This window comes from Cygnus atratus, chromosome 2 (assembly GCF_013377495.2).
Source record: "Cygnus atratus isolate AKBS03 ecotype Queensland, Australia chromosome 2, CAtr_DNAZoo_HiC_assembly, whole genome shotgun sequence".
NCBI classification, from domain to species: Eukaryota; Metazoa; Chordata; class Aves; order Anseriformes; family Anatidae; genus Cygnus; species Cygnus atratus.
In genome coordinates, this window is record NC_066363.1 from 112,113,966 (window position 1) to 112,131,613 (window position 17,648).

The window sequence follows — 17,648 nt, forward strand, 5'->3', positions numbered from 1 at the left end:
ACTCATCTTACATATTTCTGCCTATGCTACAAGGATCCATAGCTAATCACAAGTAAAACATCAAACTACCAAGAAAACAGCCTACTTTCCAACCCATTTCACTGCCTTGCAGTAGACCTCCTTCCAAGCCACTTCTGCATGGAAAAGTGCTGGCAAAAGAAAGGAAAACTAAGATCATGTGGTTATAATTATTACCAGGCAAGGAATATTTCTTCAGCTCAGTGGTAAAGTAAAACTCTGTCGCTCTCTGCTCCCAATAGTGTCCATCGCAAAACAACTGCCTCATTAAATCTCTGCAGTAAGATTAATATGCCGTAGCTGCACTACATTTATAACTTGGTACTCTATAAAAAGCACATTTAATGGTTAGAGCCAGAGCTTAGATACAAAGTATTACTATAAAAACTTCTGGCAGTGTGTATACAGTGTGGGCCTTCTGTACTGCTCGCTGTATCAGAAGGGTTTTTGTTTTTCCACATCGGCACCGCATTCTTGCTATGGAGAAAAACAAAACGTTAAATCTCGCCTAGAAACAGACAGAGAACCCAGGACACGATGGGAAATAAACAACTAGCAAGATGACTTAACCACTGAGAATTAGTTTAAGAAAAAAATGCAGAAAAGCAACCGTTCCTTGTCATACTGATCTCCAGTTTCACAGTTTCTCAGTTCTTTATTTCTTCAACTTCATGTGTTTATAGCAGTACAAGTTTGCTTTTTTTCCCCCTCCCAAGTGTGCAGATAGCTGAGTGGAGACATAAGTGAATTCAGAAGAGTTTGAGAAATTTTCCATTCAAAAAGCAGAGAACTCTCTCACTTTTATTTCCTCTTTTTAAACAATACGGTTTACACACAGAGCTACTAGAACCTACGAAAGGCACCAAACACAAACACACAAGACACAAACACAAGAGAAATATAAAGCATCCTAGCCAAACACTAAACCAACTGCCGCCTCCTTCCTGAGAGGAGTAACTCCACCTGTTTTCAAACAAGTTATCTAGGCACAGTCAGGGAAGACTAGCCTTCTAGGAACAGCCTTAAGGCACCAGCTCTTACTCCAAAAGGTGACCTCAGTTGAATGAATGGGACTATTCAGACGAGTCAGTGCCGCTCTCCAGGTAAAGCTCTGTAGAATCAGTACCAAAGACAAGAGCAAAGTACTCCTTGAACTCCCAGAATCAAATTAAGTTTAGAAAGAAGAGCCCTCCTTGTTATAGGGAATTAACAATTATTTCTTCATGATTATTAATGATACATATCCTGTGATCTGACTCAAACATCAGCTTTCTCCACCCAAATCCACTGACTTCAAATTACAGATCCCTGACTGATTAGAAATTATACAAACAAACACTTAAGAAATGACCTCTATCCACATATTTTACAAACGTGAAAATACTTTAAATTGAATGAAAATTCAAGTTCATCTGAAATGGTATAGGCTGGGCTTTTATGTGGGGGATGTAAAGGAGGATTATTTATAATAACAACAACGAGAAAAGCATGCTGGACTTTTCAAAGCATCTCACCATCAGTTGCCTGAGCTGCAAAAGGCAGAATTTCTACTTCTCAGGAACTGAAAAGTGAGGGGAGATAAATGCTATTCTCCACTGTGAGCCCCAAAAACGTATTCTAAGCTGAAAGGGAGGAGGTAGAACACAGGCTTTGCAAAATCACCCCGATATAAAAATCCCTCACGCTGCTGGCAAACAGTAAGCAAGCACTAACAAAGGAATTCAGCATTACCAGTCTGTGCGGCTGTGTGTCCCACACCTGCCTGCTGGTCCTCTGTTTCATTTTCTTCTACTGTCAGAAAAAAGGCAAACAAAACAAAAACAAAACAAAACAAAAATGTTAGGCAGGTAGCTGAAGTGTTCCAAGCTTCTTTACACCAGCTTCAGTTCTGAAAGCCAGCAATGCTTGTACAACACAGCCAAGAAAAGCTGACACAGGTCCACTGCAAAGTGCAAACAGAATGCGCTGCTTTATGGAAGCTACATATCTGGGAGCAGAGTGACCAAATGGGTTTCATGCCTTAAAAAACAAATCAGATTTCCTCTGGGATGTGTGTCTTCAACAGACTCTACTGTATTTGGTTATGGAACTAAATGAGAGAATAATTCTGGGCTTTAAGAGTCTACTCACTTGCTCCACATGGATAAGAGAAAGCCTTCTCCTGGCAGACGGGAGAGGTATGTGTGCTAATTCATACATAAGCTTTAAAAAAATAATAATAATCCTATATTCAGTAGCAAGCATCTCAGCAGTGCAGACAGCCTTGCAAAGGAGAACTAACCCCATGCTGTTTTACTGTATACACCATGCCAGCATCTTTCCCTTGGCTCACAGCTTTCCAGAGCAGAGGAACTAAAAACAATACAATTTTTGTCAGATTCACTATTCAAAACTTGTTGGGCCAGAGTGAACCTAACAACAGCCATTCTGCTGCTATTTTGAAAAATTAGAGAGCTGTTCTGGTATGCTCTGATATGATGCCTAAGTAAGATTGACTCTCCCAAATAAACGTAAGGGAAGAGCTAAAAGGCGGAACCATTTCCTTTTTATTCTCCCAAAGACTGAGGTTTCTGAGCTAGGGAGCAGCAGAGAGAAAAGAATTCTTTCTCCCTCCACAGGGGAAAAAGCTGAAAGGGGAAAGACTGCACTTCTACAGTATTTCCGCTTCCTTGAATTTAGGCCTCAAAAAATAATCATGCAAACTGAGTTAAAATGCAAAGATCTGGGGGCTTTTTCCTGGTTCTTGGGACAACAGATTGCAATACATTTAAATCTAGGCATATATTCAAAAGAAGAGATATGTATACACACTCCACAAGTACCTCTTTTCCTCCTCCGCCAACCCCAAGGCTTCATACAATTGGTTGTTTCTAGAATCTGGGTTTCTAGAAAAAAACACCAGTTTTCATAAGGACACTCTTCGGATACGAGGAACCCGAAATACATAAGAAAGAGTCAAGCACAATCTCTGAAGGACTCTAACCAATCTCTCTCTATCCCAGAGCTGTGCCTCGTAAGCACACTCTTCTCATCAGCAGAGATCTGATAAAGTTTCCCAGGCCCCAGAGTCAGTCAAATATTTCACAAAATAAGATTTTATGAGCTGACTGTTTCACTTGAACTTCTGTTTTGCAGCCACGAAGCTACCAGTACTTCAGTCCTGATAATACTATATGTTTTTCTTTCTTATGCTGAAGCATTCATCCCAGCAGTCCTCAAAGCTAAAGGAAACTGGTCAGACAAAGAAAGCAATGGGAGAAGCTCATGAAAAGGACAGCTTCGAGGAACACATGGTCAAACTCGAGCTAAGCTAAACAGATTTTTCAGTAGGACAGCACAGATCAATAAGACTTATTAATACAGGAAGAAATATAATGAATACAACTAGAGTACAATAAAAAAAATAATAAAGAAGAAGCCTTTTGTGACCCACTCAAAGCCCCCAGTGCAAACTCTGAAGCAGCCCAACCTGGCCCCGATTAAGCCCACCACCCACTGTGGATTTATTTCCAAAAAGACAACTGAAGAGCAAGCTCTAGAAGTGAAAACGAGTCCACCATCCCACCCCCAAGGAGTCAGCTCAGCTTGGTCATCAGTCATACCCATCAACCACAGCCAAAGTTGTAAAAATAGCTAGTATTTATCAATGAAATCCTCAGCCACGGTACATACCCTTCGTCTGAACTCAGTTCAAAACAGCAATTTAGAAACTCTTAACATATTTCAAGTCTCAAGATGGACCTGAGAAGCCCAAACATGAACTTCTCGAGAACTGACTCACAAGTGGGAAACTTCAAAACCGTGCGCTATCTGTTGAAAAGTAAACAAAGTCTGCTTGTTTGAAGTGGATCTCCACTTAGAGGCGTATGCAGACCGAAATGCGGGAGTGCATCCCTGCTGCTGCTCTGTGCTGAGCATCCCCTGCAGCAGCCACAGTACCTGGACCTCTTGCTGCTAGTGAGAAGTGACTGCACACCAATATGTGCTTGACTTTGCACTGCTGACGGGCAGGTACGCCAACCATTTGTAGGGCTTAAAATTAAAAAAAATAAAACAAAAGAACCCCACCCCACATGGATACTGCCTAACAAATTGTTTCCATGTGCGGTTTTGTAATTGTAATGCAAAAACGTGCCAGTATATGCCTTGTGAAATCAAGTGATTAAAACTTCCCCACTATTTAGAGATACAGAAATTCAGAGAGATGAGGCTTGCTTTTGACAAAGGCTATGTCTTTATTACACTAAAAAATGGAGACAAGTGTCAGAGCAGCTAACTTTGGGCTTAGCATCTTTCTAAGTCGAGCTCTTTAAGAATTCTGAGTCACAAAAGAACCAAGAAGGTCACAACAGGCCACGGCACAAAGACTTGCTAATAATACTCAGCGAGAGTCACATATTTGTCACGAAAATTAAACCTCACTTAGGGGGAAATATGGTAAAAAGAATAAAAAAGCTACCCTACAAAATCAACAGAAGAAGGGAAATCTTTGCGTTAGCACAACCCATCTACAAAACAGCATCTCGTTTTCCCTTCTTTAAGTCCGATCATCCTTCCAGCCACCACGGGCAGTTGTTACATTAAGAAAGGTTCAGCTGGTAGCATCAGAGCTCCTAATTAGCACTTTATGCCTTTCCACAACAAGATTCTGAAAACTTCAGTACTATTTAGCTCTCGTGCCACTGTTAAACTCACTTAAGTGTGAGCAGCAGCATGACATACAGCCAACGTTACCATCCCTTAAACTTTACCTATACCATTTTCTTTCAGGAGACGAAGGAAACTTTAAACAAAACATATACAGTAATATGCTTTAAATGTTACTAAGCAAAAACATTGCTCTAACACTATCATGGAATGCAACTAAAAAAAAAACCCACGAGGATGATGATATGCAAATAAAACAGTAGCATGTATGCACTACTATTAATTCAAACGTCAAAATTACTGATACTCTAGGACTCTAATTGTGCATATGGGTATCATCTTCAGTACAGCATTTAGCACATCCTAGCATAAGATAAATTCTAGATAACAAAGTGATAGAATACTAATAAAAGGAGAGGCCTCAGGAAACAAGAACAATGGCTTATGAATCCAGACTATGAATAAGTGATGTTGCTGCTGAATAGCCCTTCCAGATACACTTGAAATAACGTTGTCACTAAAGCAGCAATATCCCCTGTCTGTACAATTCCCTGCTTCCGACCACAGGTCACCTGTTTTGTTAGCTGTAGAAATATTTTGTGATTGACTATCTCTTCCTTAAAACAAAACATCGAGTCCCTACCACATATTTTCACAATGTAACTTATGAAAAACAAAACAAACAAGAAACCCAAATACTAAAATTTTTAAAAAGACTAGATCACCACAAAAAAACTGTGGCACCACATTTCTTAAGTGATTTCTTTAAAAAGAAAATCTCGATAGAGGAAAAAAATTCCAGCATGTCAACTCTATCTCTTATTATAAAAGCTTGTGGTTTGGAAAGATACCAGTTTTTAAAATTTTACTGCAAAAACATCTCTCTAAACTGAAGCCGTATCTATGTGAAAGGTTGGGACATTTCGACCCTGGTACAACCAGTGTCCAAGGCAAACCATGGTTTCAGTTCAGAGCATCTCTCGTGCTTAGGCTGGTAAACATCAATGCTAAAACCAAGCCCTCATTCTAAAGGAGAAAGAAATTTAAATCAAGTAGTCCCATCAAGGACAGTTCAGTGAGGAAGACCCCTGGGGACTTTCATATAGAGGTCCTAAAAATAGAGATAATCTCCTGACTGCTCCACAGCAACACCTGCTGATCAGTGAGGATTTCACCCCTTTTCCTTACAGCCTCTTCCTGGGACACATGGTTAGCATGTAGAGGAGGAAGATTATTTTATAAACTTAGTACAAAATGTATACAGATTTCCTAGCCTGCAGAATCTCATTCATATTCTACTGACTAACCCTTCACTGAAGAGTTAATCTGCAGCTTTAGCACCCTAAGGAAGAGCACAAGTCATTTCTGGTTGATGCCTGGGAAAACCCTTGTATGGAAAAGAAATGGACAAAATTAGAAATGTGAAAAAGGACGTTTTCACTGAAGGGAAGCCTTTTGGAGAACTCTGGCTAAGATTTAAAGCTTCAGATCTATTACAAACCATAATGAAATAAAAGCAAAAGATAATTGAAAAAGGTCTATTTTCTTCCAGTCTAGGTGGGTTAATAAATTAAAAAAAAAAGAAAAAGGAAAAAAAAAATAAAAAACTTTCCCAGATGTCTGAGCTATCCTTTCAGCCTGTTAAACAAAGCAGGAGAAGCCACATATCCCAAAATAAACTATAAAAATAGATTGCTATTGATTTCATCCCTTCCTAAAACATATTCCTTGAAAGATGTGAAAATAAACCTAATATAGCAACTGAGATTGTCGGGGATACAGAGTTTGGAATATGTATTTTTAACTTGCACTTAGTATTTCCTATGATTCAATACCTAATCCATAAATTGCCATTAGCATATGATTAGTAATTCAATTTAAAGCCATCTTGCAAACGAGCCTTTTTCTTAGGACGGTAACTTGCCAAGTGCATCTTCTATCTACATGTTTGAATAATTTCTGCAGACAAGTAATAGAGACACTAGCTGTATTAGCATAATCAATACACAATTTACCGAGTTACCCAGACAGAACAGAAATAAAACGTGTGTGCCTACAAATTACTGTAATTTCTGGAAGTCTCTCTCCACTTTTCTTCTCCCTCCTCCTCCTAGCCACATAAAAACCGGGAGGCCATTCATACTGCCACCATGTACAGGTAGATATTACGTATGATTAGATAGATTAATCACACAGGCAGAAGGCAAATTTAGGAGCCTGTTACTGGAGATGCTGAGCATCCTCTAACTCTATTAAATTCAATGGATTTTTGAAGACATTTCACACTTTGCAGTAACGTGCTGTGGAAATACAACTCCGTAAGGGTTCAGCCAGGATACAAAACTGAAATTAAGGATGTTACAGAGCGGCATTAAATACAGCCTCACATGCCAATGCACCACCTGCTAGGGCTACACCTTCCTCTGCTTTCTTCTCTCCCCTGGTACTGCCGGTGCGTTAAGGCTCAGCCTTTAGACTCCTCTGGCCGACACACACCAGCACCTGCCCTCACGCCCAGCCACGAATCCTGCAAGTTTGCAACAATTTCAGGCTATTTTGTAATGTCCTTTAAGGGTAGCTGGCATTCATAAAAGTTCAGAAGTACTCAGTATTATTTTCTGAACAGCATCACTCAATATCAATGCCTATCTATCACTACTACCCAGAAACTCGGTTACTATTTTGACTCCCAAACGTCCATGTACCCGATGTGTTTAGTGAGAGAAGAGCTGGAAGAAGAAGTGCGTTTGCATATTAACACTTCAGACATCTACAATCCAGAACTCTACTGAAAATTAGCTGCGTGTGTAGCCACAAGCATACATAAATCCTGTTAATCGTACACATGAACATTTGTATTTCTGAGTTGTTTTGCGTTGTGCTGTGACATACCCCTTTTCCAATCCCCCCCACCGCCCCCGCGTTGTAACAATATTCTCTTAATACCTGGAAATGATTATTTGTCTTAAAAAATTCCTGTTATATAAAGCATTTTTCTTCTTGCATTTGCTTTTTCTAGAAGACAAAGCCCCTCATAGCATTCATATTCTTAATCCTCTCTATAGCCTATCCCAACCCTGAGCTTCCCCCCCCACCCCCCCGCCCCCATGTCATCCTTGTAGAAAGACTGAACTAGGAGTTACCAATTAGATTGCAGTGGTTGGAAAATATTCTTCTGCTGCTAAAATGAGGTATTTTCCTAGGCAGCACATAAACATAAAAAAATAAAATAAAATAAATAGACTTAACCGGAAAGAAATTATTCTTAAGAAATCCTTCGGATATTCTTTGAACCCTTGATCAGGAGGATGACAGCACCCAAACGTCACAGCCTAAAGCCGCCCGGTTTACATAACATCGTGGGCAGAAGAGGCAGAAGACACTTTTCTGCAGCAGAGAGAGAATCCTACAGAAACCCCAAAGCTGGGGATGGGGGGATATCTTTTTCTAGACAGCTGAGGTAGTCAACTGATTAACCCCACTCAGACTGCTAACTGCCTCCCCAAAAATGTACCCTGTAACAAGCTTAGGCCACATCTACACACACTCATATTTTTGTCATTTAAAGTAAACTAATAATGGTATAATGCATTTTACAAAATACTTTCCTCCAAAGAATCTTAAAGTTTTTTTATAAACCTCAAGTAAATTCCAGACATCCCTAAGATTCTGTTGTGCAATGTAACATGATTATGGATCTTGGAGTCAAATTCAGGACCGTGGTGACACTTAGCAAAGCAAGAAGGAGGCTCTCTGGGGGGCAATCCTTAGTACTGGGGTGCGGACTTTCAGCTGTCCTGCCTGTCTCAAACTGAGCACTCCACCTCCATTTTTGACAAGGTGACTGTGGACGTCCAGTCCCTTTGAGGAAAGGTACAAATCAGGGGGCTAAGATAAACTTTAAGCCCAATTACCAAACCCAGTACTTCAAGGAATGCTTTAAGAGAAATTCAGTATATTGAAGCTACGTGTCACCTAAGCTTTCTTACTCTCTCAAAGAGACACAGCTACGAATTTCTGCTATTCCTACAGACCTGTATTTCCAACTGTGCTTCAAAAACAAGAAATTCATTAAACTGTCTGCAAAAGCCTAAGCTCCATAAGAGAGAACAATTGGACAGGCCAATGTTACACAACTCTGAAGATGGGAGATCGAAGGAAGGGATATGAGGACCTGCTGTAAAGGTTACTGTAGCTGACCACGACCTCTGAAAGTCAAGCCATTCATTTACGTGCCTAACGTGAGGCACTTATTTTGAGGAGCTGGGGCCATGTGACACCATTCTAATGCCAAAGTAAAACACAGCTTCGTGCTTTGGCTCTACCACCTAATGACACGCATTTATCCAAGTCAAAATGCACCTCCTTTCAATTGAGATTATCCCTGATTTAAAAGAGATCTACGTTTATTTTGTACCGTGGTCTGGTTTTGATCCCTAAAACTCTCTGCTCTGTTCTTGATGACTTTCCATCAGCTACAACACCACACCGGTCCACATCCACAACGGAGCTTAGAAGCAGTACCTATGGTTTTTATCATCCAGGCTTTCCTAGTGCTGTGCAGCTCAGGACTGAAATTAAACCAAAGCCCCGCTGCAGCTGCCTGGAAAAATATTAAGTATTGTCCTGTCTTCCCTGGCTTTGCACGCAGTCTCACAGGTTTTTCTGGAGAGCTCACACACCCTTGCTTAGTCGCTACAAGATACTAGCAGAAAATGTGTGGGCTGCGATGCCTCTTCCTTTCCCCCTCTTGCCCACACCCACCGGTTAGATCACTCAGCCAGGATGTGGGTGGCAGATGCTCAACTTTCTTCTCTGTCAGAAGGATTTGTACTCTTCCTAGAAAAGAGCACCTGCCCTCAGACTTGAGGCGCACTCATTCATTGCTGTTGAGCTGCCATACCTCATCTATGACATTCACTGAACTAGAAAGAAGGTGAATTGGCACAATATGATATCCTTGTGGTCAGGACACCACCTGGGAAGGGAGAAACCTGGACTCCAGTTCCAGTTTCCATGAAATAATTCAACAGCAATAATACTATGGTAGGCACTTGGCAGACAGACCCAGGCCTCTTTCTTTGTTGGTACTCAAACCACTGGAGATATGGGTCTTGTGTGTGAGCACTCCTTCTCACCCTCTTGTCCAACAAATACTCAATTACACTTCTGAAGAGGGGAATGCCACTGACAAAAATAAAAAGGGCCACTCACTCTCATAGTGCACTACGTTGCTGTGTAATGACTGATGTACTCCTTGTGAGATACCAGATTCAAGAACCCCTAGGCAAAGCACAGAACAGAATCCCATCTCTCACATCCCAGCTGAGCAAATGATTCCCTCTCTTCAGTACGGGGAGAGGAAAAGTAGCACAACCCCTCGGTTCCTTCTACTTTGGAAAAAAAGGAACGACCTGTTCCCTGCCTCCAACAGTGGCTGGCCAACTCGGACCAGTGACTGCAGACTACGAGACACCCTATTGCAGTAAGATACCCATGCCTAGGACAGGGGGAGCTGAGGCACACTTCTTTCCTAGCATCTCACGCTGTCTCTTTAGGGCAGCTCCTACTCAACAACATTCATAAGCCCCTATCCTGCCAGTGGCTTGTACAAAGAATCCAAGCACCCGGAGCACAATGACTATTCCACGAGGCAGCCAGGCACTGGAATATCCAGCGCTGCAGCACCCAAGCCTTTACAGCTTCCTGACCTTTCTTCGTTGATTTACGTTTGTATCTGGCACATCTTCTACCCAACAGATTCACTAGAAATTGCAAAATGAACCTTTTCCTATGCTCTAGCCCTTTCTAAACCACGTAACCCAACCCCTTCCCAGCAGTCGCACTCGCAGACCAACGGCAATCCGGTTCCTCCTCCCATCTTCGGAGTGAAAATGCTACATCAGGCATGGCTCTTGACATCCTGTTGTCCTGGAACCAGTGAATCAGAAAGTTCCTTCCTTGCAATTGTATTCTTTGGAGGTGGAAAATAATTAACTTCCCCGCCCCCTCCCCCTTCCTACTGCCACTGTCAAAGTTAGAAATTCACTTGACTCTGCCTGGAAAAGAAAACAGCCATCATAACTCAGTGCCAGAGAAAGTTCTGTTGGTCGAAGCACAGCCTCGTCCTCCCAAGGACACTGCCTCACTCCATCACATCATCTGGTCCAGCGACACAGCAGGTATCGTGGCTTTGGTTTTAAAGTTCCTTTCAAGAAGTTCACGAGTCAGTCACAGAGCTGAACTTGATAGCCAGCAAAAGAAGCGAAAAACAGAAAATCAAGCTCCACTAATCAATTATCAGGGAATTCATCATCCGAAATATATTTTCCTGGCAAAACACAACCTAGGAAGAGTAAGGGCATACCAACTTTCAGGGATTGCATGCAAAAGCCATCTATTGTAAAGTGAACCAAGACGTTTAGATTTAAAAGTGCTTTAGCTTTTCCACACTCATGCGAAATACCGAGTATCTGTCTGAGAAACCAGGAGAGATATTTTGCATTTCCTGCTCCATAGGAAGGGCAAAATTCCTGCTCCAGGTGATTGCCTTGCATGAGTGAATAAGCTCTCCTAAATGGGGTTTAGGAAGAGGAAGAACACTGATACCCTCACTACCAGCATCCTCTCCGTCTGTCCTTACGGCAAAACCATGTTCAGCTTCAGCCAAGAGGTTGTTTAACTCATCATTACCATTTCCAAATTTGTAAGAAGACTAGCTGGCTACAGATCCTTTACTTTTAAAGGATCATAATAAGCCCCTACCACCTTAAAAACAAGGCATTGAGGGTGGAGGGATCACTATACCAACAGATATATAGATGACTTTAAAAAATGCTCAAAGGACTAAAAACTCTAACCTTAAAGAGAAACATTGTACCTAACTGTACCTGTATTTAAAAGCAAAAGTATCAGATGAAACACCTCAAAACCACCTCTCTGGCTTGCTCCCATGATAAAAACAAACAAACAAACAAACAAACAAAAAACACTTGGGTTATAACATACACAGCATCACTCTAGAATGCTCAGCCCTGAGCATACTTGAAGAACACAGACAACCTAGACTAAATCATGAAAAAAGGAGGAAAAAAAAAATCTTCTACATTCTTTCCTCAATAATTATGCAGTACAGAGGAAAAAAAAAAGTGTTTGAAACTAAAGGACTCTGAAGTTAAAAAAAAAAAAAAAAGTGTGAACAGTGTTAACTGGTATTGTAAATACGGGAGGACGACAGTCCTGGTTTAAAAACCTTTCCACTGGATATGGGGGATTTTGTGCAGTCTTACAGAAGAACAAAAAGCACAGAAGAGCACAAAGCAGATTTTTTGGAAAGCAGGAGGGCTGAATTAAAATGTTAATTATAACATGTTGTAATAAAGGATACCCCCAAGATCAGCCCTATATTTTTTGCTATAGCGTAGTCCCTAGGCACATGGCTAAGTATTCCTTGATCATTATCCTGGCTAAAACTAAAGCTACTGAAGTTTAGGGGAGCTGTATCTAACAGAATTTCTTTCATCTCTAATAATTGCTAAACTAGCATAATTGCTCCTACTTGAGGTGAAATAGAGCCCAAGTTCTCTAAAACTAAACTTAAGACAAAAACAAACCTCACTACCTCTTTTGGTTCTCGCACGTTCATTTTTTTTGTCAGAATCCTATGCCAAGTGTTGCATTATGATTTAGAAGTATTTAAAATCTTCCCTTGTGCTATCGGACATCTGTAAAGAGAACGACTGAGCAACTGGAATGCTTTTCTAGTAACAGCATTGCAAAATATATTTGAAAACAGACATCTATGTTTTCACAGCACCAAATAAAGGAGGCCCAGTTCTTCGCAGATCTGTCTGCTGTCCCTTCAGAGAAAGACGTATATACATCCATACATATATATATGCCATGGTTCTGATTTAAGTGAAATAGAGCATCTTCCTACCCCTCAATCGTACTGATTTAGACCTCTAGTAGCTCTACAGGAACCAATGGAAACCTTAAAATACATCTGGGAAAAGATGCTAAGAGGTCTGTTAGGGTATCAGCATTTATAATATATTTTATAATATTTATAATATTTTAATCAATTAAAAAAACACTCCATCTAGCTTATTTTCAGTGTTTCACACAGGAAGAAGAAAACACACACAAATCCATATGGTCTACATAAAAATGATAACAATTCTTCTAGATCCTTTCCTCATTTGCAAACACAGAAAAGGAATTTTTATTTTTATTTTTTTCCAAAATGTGTGAATTTCTAAATACTGAAAGACGTGTTGCAGAACAAAGAAATGAGAACTATTAGACCGAATGAATTAGGGAGCAACATAAAGCCTTTCAAGACATCTCAGATCATGGCGGATAACGTTATCCCACACGTTAGATAAGTGCCTCTGCACCGACAGCTTCTCTTGTTACACAAGTCAACAACTTGGGAAAACAAAATCAAACTGAACCAAACAGGTGGCATTTCTAAAGCTCTCAATAGGATCTTTGCAACAAGTTTTCACTTTTTTTCCACAAGCAGCACAACCGGCAGCTGTTTAGATGGTCACTCCTAATAGGACCTGTTCCTAAGTAGACGGTGATGGTCAATAATGCTCATGCTGGCCCCCAGAATGACCGGGTAGCATTACTGTTATCCTAAAGCTAATCAAGACAGTCAATATCACTATGCATTGCCAAAGTCAATGAAAATTACTAAAGGTTAGTGATGTTTTTGTTGTTACTTTTTTTTTTTTTTTTAAATATATAAAGGAGCAGGGGCATGTTTTGTCATGTCAAAAGAGAAGACTATAAATAGCCTGCATTATAAAAAGATGCTAATCTTAAATCCTCTTTGTAATTTGCTTTTTCATGTACTCTTTTATGTTTGAAATCTTAATTTTTGCCCTTTTTTGGGTGGCCAAATAGAAGTCAGCAACCCACTCATGCATCAAACAGATGTTTTTGCTTTTCAGGGCAAATGGAATCTTATGAATTTTTTGTTCCCTCCCTACAAAAACGATGATGCCAAAATAACAGAGCCCCTGAAACTGACCCGTTCAGAAAAATCTTTGGACTGGTAATACTGGAACTTTTAAGTCAAGTTCACAGAAATCGTGCCAATACTAATTGCTGTTTTTGTTTATGCTGGATTGATTGTAGTCTAATCAGCAGACAATCTAATGACTTTAGAGTCTAGTCCATGTAATTTAGAAGCTGGTTGGGGTTGAGAATAAGCATTCAAACCATTTGCAGGTATACAGAAATGTAAAGGCTACTGTTTGAAGGGGATCTGAATGTCAAATTCTCTCTGAACTACTGTTGCTATTAAGATTTGTGTTTTAATCCACCGCTATTCTACCTTCCTCAATACTACACCACACCACCTGCACCTCTGGTATGGGAAACAGCCTTTAGCTTTGAATTTATGATGAGAAAACAAGTCACATAAAAACACAGACACATTTACTCAGTCCACCAGCACTCTGCATAAATTGAGGCGCAGTTGTAAATTCAGCCAGGATGGAAAGAGTACCTAGCTTTGCTTAAAGAGAGGGAACAACTTTAAGAGACATTCCGGGCTCGCCAAAATATTTTGAGACACAAGCCTTCTTTAAGCAGAGTATAGATTTACAAAATAGAGCAGATAATTTTTTTCGTTCTCATCTTTCTAGGAACTAACACTCAGTAATTTTATTTCTGCAGTCAGATGTGGGATACAAAATTACAGCGAGCAAAAGAAGAAAATACTTTGAAATAATAGCAACATTTTTTAAAAGAAAAAACAAAAAGATCACTTTCAAAGATCAGTGCTTCTATGAAATCTGTGGGGATGTTCCAGTTTCCTTGGGATGGCTTATCTAACACCTACAGTTTCAGTGATTTTTCACGGGTGACTTTAGCATGATGAGTATTACCTGACTTGAGCTTAGAGAAACCTGGGTTTAAACTTTAGCAGGGCTACATTTTCATTCAGGCTTGTATAAAGAATAACTCTTTTTCTTCACAAGTGACTGTGTTTTTCTAACTCTGATTCACTGCAAAACAGAAAGTTTCTCATCAAAAGCCCTTAGTAAGGGTAAAGGAAAAACCTCACACCCTCCCCAAACTAAAAACCCAATGAACCAAAAGGGGTGGGGGCCCCTAACCTAAGCATAATCTCTACAAAGCACGCCAAGTCACAGAAAAGGTTTTACCATTCAAATGGCCAAGTTAAACGAGACCCAAGTAAGCTGCTCTTCCTCCCTCCCTCCCTTTCTCATCTCAGGGGGTCCCCAGCACAGCTGTACTTGGGGAACGCTGCTGCCCCTCGGGGAGGTGAGTTTAAGGAGCCGTACCCATCACCCTCCTTCCACACCCTGTATTTACACGGTGCCTCTTCTGGGGCTCACACACTGGTATCTGCCCCTAACTTACCTTTCCCCACCTGCTTTTCTCCTTCCCCCACCAAGTGTATATGTGTTAGGTGATTTGGATCAGACCAATAATACCTAATAGATTTTCTTTTTTCCCCTTCAAAAACTAGCCAAGGAAATGTGGTAAATTAATCCATAAAATGAAATATAGGTCAGGACTGCTGAGTTTGATGCAAGTGATCTTTCTTCTGCCTAAAAGAACCTGGCAGTTGAACTTTTATTCCCTCTTCCTAAAGTCATATATTCAAATTACAGTTTTTCAGAAAGTTAAATGATTTACTCTCTTTTTCACTCATTTTTGCCACAGCCTTGTAGTATATTTGTAAGAGATGTGGCTTTTTACAGAAAGTAATTACTATCTTATTTTTCCTTGGATAGATCTTTGTATTATTTTTAAATTCTAGAGGGCTTATCTAGTGCTCGCTATGCCTTTTTTCTGAGATGTAATCTTCAGAAAGAGTTGGGGGACGCTCGGACCACAGTTGGCAATGAACCAAGAGAGAGCAGTGAGGGAAGGAAGGGGGAAGAAATAGGAGAGGAAAGAAAAGAAATGTAAACAGAAACCAGGGTAATTCAGCAGAAGAATATTTAAAAAAAAAAGAAATAGAAGAAATTTAGTCATTAGCAAGTTCTGAACACCCACCATTTCAGATGAACATTAGTTTCATGCATTCAATATAAAAAACTCAATTGTCATTTTGTTTTAATGTATTTACCTGCCTTGTATCGCTATTCCCCTAAGATATAAGTTTCAAATTAAGTTATCAAAAGTGACAGACATATCAAAAATATCTCTTATATCTTCCCCCCAGAAAGGGCTGCTAAGTAGATGACAAATTGGAAATGTAATGTGTAACTCCATATTTTATTTAGATGTGAAACAGCACTCATGAGTTTAAATAGCTCATTAACATACATTCGAAGAATAGTTTTTCAGAGAAGCTATTTAAAATACTGTTTATTTTTAAACCGTCGAATTATATTTTGTACTGACTAAATCAGTAATACTTAAGAAATAAGAAATTTAAATAAATCCCACATTAGGGCTGCAGTTGAAATTCTCCTTGCGACATTACTCGCAGCTTTTGTTTGTTCACTAAAAATGAAGATGTAGCAACTGATGGCCAGACCCTTATCAATGAATTTAAACGCCACGTCTATAGAAGCATTTTTAAACTTCTCAGACGAATTACAATACCAGCCCTTCCAGAAATCTTACAATCAGGCTGCTTTCGGAATACTATTAATCCACTCAAAAATGGACACGATTCAAGAAAAATAACACGGGGAAAATGAAAAAGATATTTGAACAAAGGCCACCAAGAATGATAACCTACTCCCCAAAGGTAATTACTACAGCAATAATTACAGATGATGATTGATTTACTGCCTCTTTTTAGTTGGAAAACAGTAAATAAGGTGCTGTGGAGAAATCTGTAGCATCTCTATCCTGAGCATCAAGCGGTTTCCTTCAGCCAGTAGTTTACTGTCAGCACATCCAGGCTGCTCCATCTGGATCAGACAATGTTGCTGTTTTCTTATTTTAGGGACTCTGAAGCCACTGGCACATCAGGAAGGCAAAGCCCATACCTCTACATAAAATGGAAGCGGTATATCTCGTTTTAATTTAAGCGGGATGTTCAGAGGAAGGCACCCGTAACAAACCTTTCTGTAGAGCAACTAGCAAATACCCACGAGTGAAACGCGTCCAGAGTCTATAGCAGAACAATTTTCTCTCTCTGCCAGTTAATTCTGCCCGTCCGTCCCTCTGCACTGAGATATTTGGAGGTCTAGGAGCACCCTTCAGTTAAAGTTTCCCAGCATCTTTCTGCAAACACGGCTAACTGGTCGCTCTCCTACTGGCTCTAAAACTCACCCGCGCATGTAAATAAATCCTCCCCGGGAAGCCCGGGACATAAACGCATGCCCCACCACCAGAACTTTCATTGTGGGATCATTTTTAAGAGGTACTGGGAAGAGCAGCTCGTTTGTTCACCAGATGCCAAACAAAAGCACCACTGAACTGCACAAACTTCAGTAAACTAGGGGCAGGCTGCAGCAGCACGTAGAGCGGTCAACTCAAGGCATGCTTTATTCCCTTTTAAAAAAAAATAAAATTATATATATATATATAGCTGGTGTGTTAAGAGATTAGAAAATAAAGGGAAGGAATGAGAGAATGGGAGGTTAGCAAGGCCAAGGGAAGAAAGAGAGTCCGCTCTCGAGCTTGGTGAAGCCAAGAGGAAGGCAACTCCTGGAAGAGTTGTTTGGGGCGAGCAGCGAGCCAGGCGCTGCGAGCGGGAGGAAGAGGAGGAGGAGGAGGAGGAAGGAGGGAAGGGGGCTGCCGGAGGGTCCCGGCTCCCACCCCTCCCGCCCCGGGCTCTCTCCCCCGGCCCCCTCGCCGCCCCCCGGCCCGGTTTTCTGACCTGACGCCCCTTCGGGGCTTTATTCAACTCCGCTGGAGCGAGCGACGGTGGGCGGAGGTGACAGCCCCCGGCCGGCCGGGGGGACGCGCCGTGCCCCGGGCCCCCAGCGGCTCCTCGGGGGGCTGCCGGCGGCTCCCGGCGGGGGAGGAAGGGAAGG

At 40.9% G+C, this 17,648-nt stretch overlaps 1 protein-coding gene across 32 annotated transcripts in view; it reads right to left on the reverse strand.

Moving 5' to 3' along the window:
• The window catches only part of ZNF521 (zinc finger protein 521), a 235,953-nt gene that overhangs the window by 215,780 nt on the left and 2,525 nt on the right, over positions 1 to 17,648 (reverse strand). For 10 of the 32 annotated variants that reach the window (XR_004781332.1, XR_004781331.1, XR_004781338.1 and 7 more), the window contains 2 exons: positions 2,841 to 2,903; positions 1,750 to 1,809 (listed from right to left, as the gene is read on the reverse strand). The exons of 8 other annotated variants lie outside the window; for them this stretch is intronic. Coding sequence is in view for 9 of the 24 variants with exons in the window: in XM_035564033.2 (XP_035419926.1) it covers positions 1,750 to 1,809; positions 2,841 to 2,903 (123 nt within the window). In the remaining 15 variants the exon portion in view is untranslated. Of the gene's footprint in view, positions 1 to 1,749; positions 1,810 to 2,840; positions 2,906 to 17,491; positions 17,631 to 17,648 lie in introns of those variants that run through there. 14 more of the 32 variants (XR_004781334.1, XR_004781336.2, XR_004781342.1 and 11 more) reach the window with 8 other exon arrangements.